The sequence below is a fragment of the Aristolochia californica genome, unplaced genomic scaffold, assembly GCF_029961685.1.
Source record: "Aristolochia californica isolate CCGP_79_NKW_82.1479 unplaced genomic scaffold, dmAriCali1.0.hap1 SCAF_14, whole genome shotgun sequence".
In the NCBI taxonomy this organism is placed as follows: Eukaryota; Viridiplantae; Streptophyta; class Magnoliopsida; order Piperales; family Aristolochiaceae; genus Aristolochia; species Aristolochia californica.
Window position 1 is genome coordinate 6,464,802 of NW_027181815.1, and position 6,000 is coordinate 6,470,801.

General features: G+C 39.6%; 1 protein-coding gene across 1 annotated transcript; it reads left to right on the plus strand.

The window, feature by feature from the left end:
* Window positions 1–849: 849 nt before the first annotated feature.
* Window positions 850–5,399, plus strand: LOC137950101 (thioredoxin reductase NTRB-like). Its single transcript, XM_068796479.1, has 2 exons — window positions 850–2,086; window positions 5,153–5,399. The coding sequence occupies exons 1-2, from the start codon at window positions 1,039–1,041 to the stop codon at window positions 5,218–5,220; spliced, it is 1,116 nt and encodes a 371-aa protein (XP_068652580.1). The 5' UTR covers window positions 850–1,038; the 3' UTR covers window positions 5,221–5,399.
* Window positions 5,400–6,000: the final 601 nt, after the last annotated feature.

Consider the following 6,000-nt stretch of genomic DNA (forward strand, 5'->3'; position numbering starts at 1 on the left):
ATATACTTAACGAGCTTTATTTCAAATTTGAACTCGAGTTAAGCTCAAGTAAAAATTAAACTGAGCCAAGTTTTTTGGAGTTGATTTTGAGCGGTTTAACTTGGTTCCACCCCTTTGCAAGAGTATTCGGATTTGAGGGTCGATTCAGTTTGACCGAGAGTCAGACTCGACCCAAAGGATCTATCTTAACTTAGGCAACCAGAATTGGGTTTTTCGTCGCCAAAGGTTCATTTACATTGGCCTCATAATTTATGTGAGCTACATACGTTTGTTAAAGATAATTTTATTTTTATAAACTCAATTTATAGTTAATTAATTGAATTGAATTTAGGGATATTTAGGTAATTTTAATAATATTACGGGTATATGGAAGCGTTAGCTTAAACCCAGGGTGTATGGGTTTATGATGTTACACTTAGTTAATCGGCTATATTCGAGTGTATATTCGAGTGCCGGGTTTGAGACGGGAACCACGTATGTACATTTACCATGAAAGTTTCCTGAGTCGGGGCTGAGCGTGAGTCTCATGTAAATCGATTGTCCTGTTTTCGTCAAATATGTGACTCACCAAAATCTCACGAGTCCGAGGTAAGGAGCCCTTCAATGACGTTAGTTTCTTTCCTTTTATGTAAGCTTTCGAATAAAAGCTGCCTGTATAGTTACGTAGACACAGACTTATTTATGCTTCTGAGTCATTCTCTGCTAACTTGTGAGCGAGGTGAGGCACCGCTTCCTTGCCATCCAATTTAGGCTGGAGAAGCTGTTATTCATTCGCCGCAGATGCCAACTGCCCTCTTCCTTCCCTGTCAATAGCTCTCAACAGGCGCAATTTTTTTAAACTGTTCACACTCCGGGATTGACTCACAGGCACGGTTGAAGCCCCCTGCGGCTCGGTTTGAACCTGGCAACGCACCTGGTGAACCGAACGGAAAGCCCGTAACCCTTCCCTATTTCTCAGGTTTAGCACGGGGCGTTTTCGCGCGCTAAAGAACGCTAAACCTAGTTAAAAACTGGGCGGCAAGTGGCAGCTGCAAGGCAATGCACTGCGGTTTCCGCCTCCTTTCATTTCTCCGCAGAGCCATCGGCAAAAACGTCGCGACCATCTCCTCTGCCACCGCTGCAGCTGCTTCCAGCGAACTTCACCGAGCCACTATGGACGGTCCACAAACCCTAAAGACCCGCGTCTGCATCGTCGGCAGCGGTCCCGCAGCTCACACTGCTGCTATCTATGCTGCACGGGCCGCCCTCTCCCCGGTTCTCTTTGAGGGTTGGATGGCTAATGATATCGCTCCCGGAGGACAGCTGACTACCACCTCCGACGTTGAGAACTTCCCTGGTTTCCCCGATGGCATCCTCGGCATCGTTCTCACTGACCACTTCCGGAACCAGTCCCTCCGGTTTGGTACGCATATCATCACCGAGACTGTCACTTCCGTTGATTTCAAGTCCCGCCCTTTCAAGGTTGTGTCCGAGAATCAAACCGTCGTTGAAGCGGATTCTGTTATCGTGGCTACCGGGGCCGTCGCCCGCCGCCTCAAGTTCCTCGGTTCCGGTGAAGGGGAGGGGGGATTTTGGAATCGTGGGATTTCTGCTTGTGCTGTGTGTGATGGCGCCGCGCCCATCTTCCGGGACAAGCCTTTGACAGTCATCGGTGGAGGGGATTCCGCCATGGAGGAGGCGAATTTCTTGACCAAGTACGGGTCTAAGGTGTATATTATACACAGGAGGGATACTTTTAGGGCTTCGAAGATTATGCAGGAGAGAGCTATGAAGAATCCAAAGATTGAAGTGATTTGGAATTCGGTGGTAGTGGAGGCATATGCGGACGAGACGAAAAGGGTTTTGGGAGGATTGAAGCTTAAAAATGTAAAGACTGGGGAGACCTCGGATTTGAAGGCTTCGGGGCTGTTTTTTGCCATTGGTCATGAGCCTGCTACCAAGTTTTTGAACGGGCAACTGCAGCTCGATTCGGATGGATATATTGTTACGAAGCCAGGGACTACCCTTACGAGTGTAAGGGGGGTCTTTGCAGCAGGAGATGTGCAGGACAAGAAGTATAGGCAGGCGGTTACAGCTGCAGGCTCAGGTCAGAATTATTCTTTCCCTTTTATAAATGTCTTATGGGTATTGGCGTATTGCCAACTTGCCACATGAGTATACATTGCCCTTGTTCAGTATGATTGCTGTCAATTATCACAATATTGGTTCACGCAGACAGTTAAGCAACTTTAGTTACTTGTAATACTTCTGACTAGTTGTAGAGAGGTCTCCTGTTGTTTTTCCCTAATATGCGCAATGGTGTAACTGACGAATGAATTGGGTTGTGTGTGTTTATAAAATGTAGCTCACTTGGACATAGTTGATACTTCCCTAGTCATCGTCAAAGGACTTGATGTAGAATTAGGGATTCGTTTCATGTGAAAGTTTCTCATCTTATAGCTTGTAAGTGCTCTAGAAGTTATTATGTGCGTCATGTCTCAGGAAATACTGCCTTTCTTGAGGACGGCAACCAAACCCTTCTCTGCGAAATCTTTCATGTCCATCTCGCCCACCTACATATACACCTCATTTCACAAAAAAAAAAAAAAGTTTAATATTAATGTGGCTTGTCAATGAATCTTAGGTAGGTTCATTTGGGTAACCTATAGGCGTGCAGTTCAAATATTTAGGCCTATGTGTGCAGTGGAATTGATGCTCATAGTTCCTCAGATGGAAAATTTATATCTTGTCAGTTATTTAAAGTTCATATGATATAAAATGTGTAGTATACTCAGTATAGATTGGTCTGTATAGCTATTATACCTTCTTAATAGACTGTTGGCTAGTTAACTGAGATGCTAATCTGTAATCAAGTTCCCTGAATTCACTACTGATCTGCCTGTTTGACAGATTGTCAAAATACTTTTCCTTGTAGTTTGACTTGTCTATGGGTTTTAAATTTAGGAAACTGCTTCACTTCGTGTATTTTTATCTCAGTTTCCTTGCTTTCTACACAATTCCTTGCTCCAAAGTAACTGATGTAGCTTTCCTTTTGTGCTGTTGATGTTATTGAACGGTGAACTGGCTCAATTTCACTTAGGCACCTATATCCTGTTGATGTAGGCTGCTTTTGTAGGCAGTTTTCAAAAAAAAATTAAAACATTTTATTCTATTAAGATTAGTGGTGGGCATTTTAGTTTTACATACTGTGTAATGTCCATTATATGTTGGAGTTTCAGGGTAACATTATATTACACCTTCAAGCTTAATCGAGCCTCATGACCTGTGTAATGTAATGCCTGTGATGTTCCTGATTCAAATTTTGGGCAGTCTAATACAGGCACCTGAGATGCTATGCCTGCTCTTGTTTAAAGTTTAATCACATGAAGTACTTGTTGTTTAATTTGTAGGGTTGTGCACTGAAGAAAAAAGACTTGTTACTTATTCTTTGATACCTTCTCCCAGAAGACTCGCCCTTTTTAAAAATTTAAATACATGTTGTCCTAGTCTTTTAGTTTGTAAAGTAGTGGACAACTGACAAAGACTTGTCGTTTATCCTTTGATGCCTCCAAAGGAGAGAATATCACTTTGTTTTGTTTTTTTACTTTAACCTAGTAAGATAGGACTACCTTTGGGAAAGCATCTGATATGTTTTCTATGAGCATTTGTTAGGTGTCTGGTAGGAATAAGTTATATGTAGGTGTGAAAATATAAAAGTTTAAGCAATACAATGGAAAACCAAAGTTGAACTGCCATTAGTCAACCCTTTCAATTGGAAGGGGCAGTCTTTTTCATAACGTCATTTTTAAGTTCTCCAAAAAAAAAAAAAAATTGTAAGTCTGGCAAATTCTTTTTGGTAGAACAGGCGTTTTTAAGGGAAAGTGGAGAGCTTGAGGCTTTTCTTTGGCTTTTTCTCATGCTCCATTTTGTTAGAAGTGATGCGTTTCCCCCTACTTTGGAGTGGCACTTCTCCTTGATGGAATTGCTTCATAATGACAATCACATTTGTCTTTGTATATATTTTCTAGATCAATTTTGTGCCTTTCACTTTGTACTTTCAGAGGATCATCATGCAGCTCCTGTAGGATTTTCTGCAATTTCTGCTTGGTTTTGGAACCTTACTGATGCTGAAATCTTGGTTTGGTTATCTGACTTGCTTCATATTGAATGATATTGTGGGTGACTTGGACCAATACTTGTTAACTGAAGAATTAACAAGAATATAAGAAAAATAAAAAACTGAATCAATCACACAGTATTTATTGCTAGTGTTTTTGCTATGTGGCCCTACATAGAACAATTTTTCACTGAATTGCACATACATTATTTGATTCCATGGAGTTCATCCCTTCGGTGATTGTCGTTTTGACATTGTGCCTTAGAGCTATAAAAAAAAAAAAAACATTTCCAATACCAATCAGTTGGCTATCAGAGCTCTTCCTCCTCCTTGGAGGCTATGATATAGTTTTTAAAAACTTGTAGCAGTTAGCGCTTGAAATAGTTGTGATAGTTTTAGGGCTGAGAATAGCATTTCTGAAACTCTTGTAGAGGGTGTGTAGCAGTGTTGTAATTGTGGGGGAATCTTTCCTCTTCCTCCGATGGGTTGAGGCATGGCCTCTTCCTTGTGTCGTTTGATCATTTATTTGATTTAGTGAAAAACTCTGTTAGTTCAAAAAAATAAGGATGTACTACTAAGTAAAATGTATTGGTAAAATAACGTAGAACATAATCTTATTGATTGGATCAATATCTTCAGTTTTGAAAGTTTATCATCTGCTTGAAGTTGAAATAAATGCTTAAAAGATAACATTTTGCTCATCAATGTGGATTCTATGCTATCAATATTGTGGGTTTTATAAAAGTAAGGATTTTTACAGTCCATCTTAGGCTTGATTATTCTGTCCTTTGAATAGTTTGAGAAGTCTTCACTTTAATCTAAGCTACACATTTATTGTTGTCTTTGTTAATTTATTAAAAGAAAATAATGGATAGATTGCTTTAAAATAATTTTGTTGATTTTTAATGATAGAATGAAAATATAGTTATTGTTGTACACAGTGAAAGAAAGTGGTAATCTTGTCAATGGTACAATTTTTTAAGAGGGAAAATGTTGATCTCTTTCTCTCTCTCTCCCTCTAAACCTAATGCAGCATCCTATTTTATGAACGTGCAGGATGCATGGCAGCCTTGGACGCAGAACACTACTTGCAAGAGATTGGTGCTCAGCAGGGAAAGTCATGATTGACTATCTTCAGGCCCTGCTGAGGAATCGACAATAAGAGTTAAGGCCAGTCTCTAGAATGAAAAATCATGTGCTTCAAGTCCGACTCTGTGGACTGATAGTAATTATTTGGATGAATATTACATGCTATAGCATGTTGTTATCAATTTCAATTGATTCGTACATTGGGTTGTATTTTTCAAGGCCCCATATTAAGCTCGAAGAAGAAGAAAGTTATCTTCATTGATTCATCTAACATACCAAAAGAGAGAAAAAATTGATATAAATAACAGGGAAAAGAAAGTTGCCTACAATTGTACAAGTCTAACAAACTCCAAAATATAATATTTACACCTTAATACTCCCCCTCAAGGTGGCTTGTAAATATCTTTTACAGCCATCTTGGACAGCAAAGAAAAAAGTTGAGTAGAAGGGAGATGTTTAGTATACATGTTAACCAATTGATATTGAGATTGAACGGGAAGCAATTTGAGAACTCTCGAAGTAACTCTTTGACGAACAAAATGATAATCTATTTCGATATGCTTATTTTGTTCATGAAATGTTGGATTAGAAACAATATGGATTGCAGTTTGATTGTCACAATATAGCAAAGTAGGAGAATAAACATTGACTTGAAAATCTTTAAGAAGTTGATGCAACTAAATAAGTTCACTGGCAGTAGAGGAAAAATCTCTATACTCAGCCTCAGCTGAGGATCGAGAGATGGTGGTTTGCTTTTTGGCCTTCCAAGAGACTAAAAAGTCACCAATAAATATGTAAAAACCTGTAGTAGAACA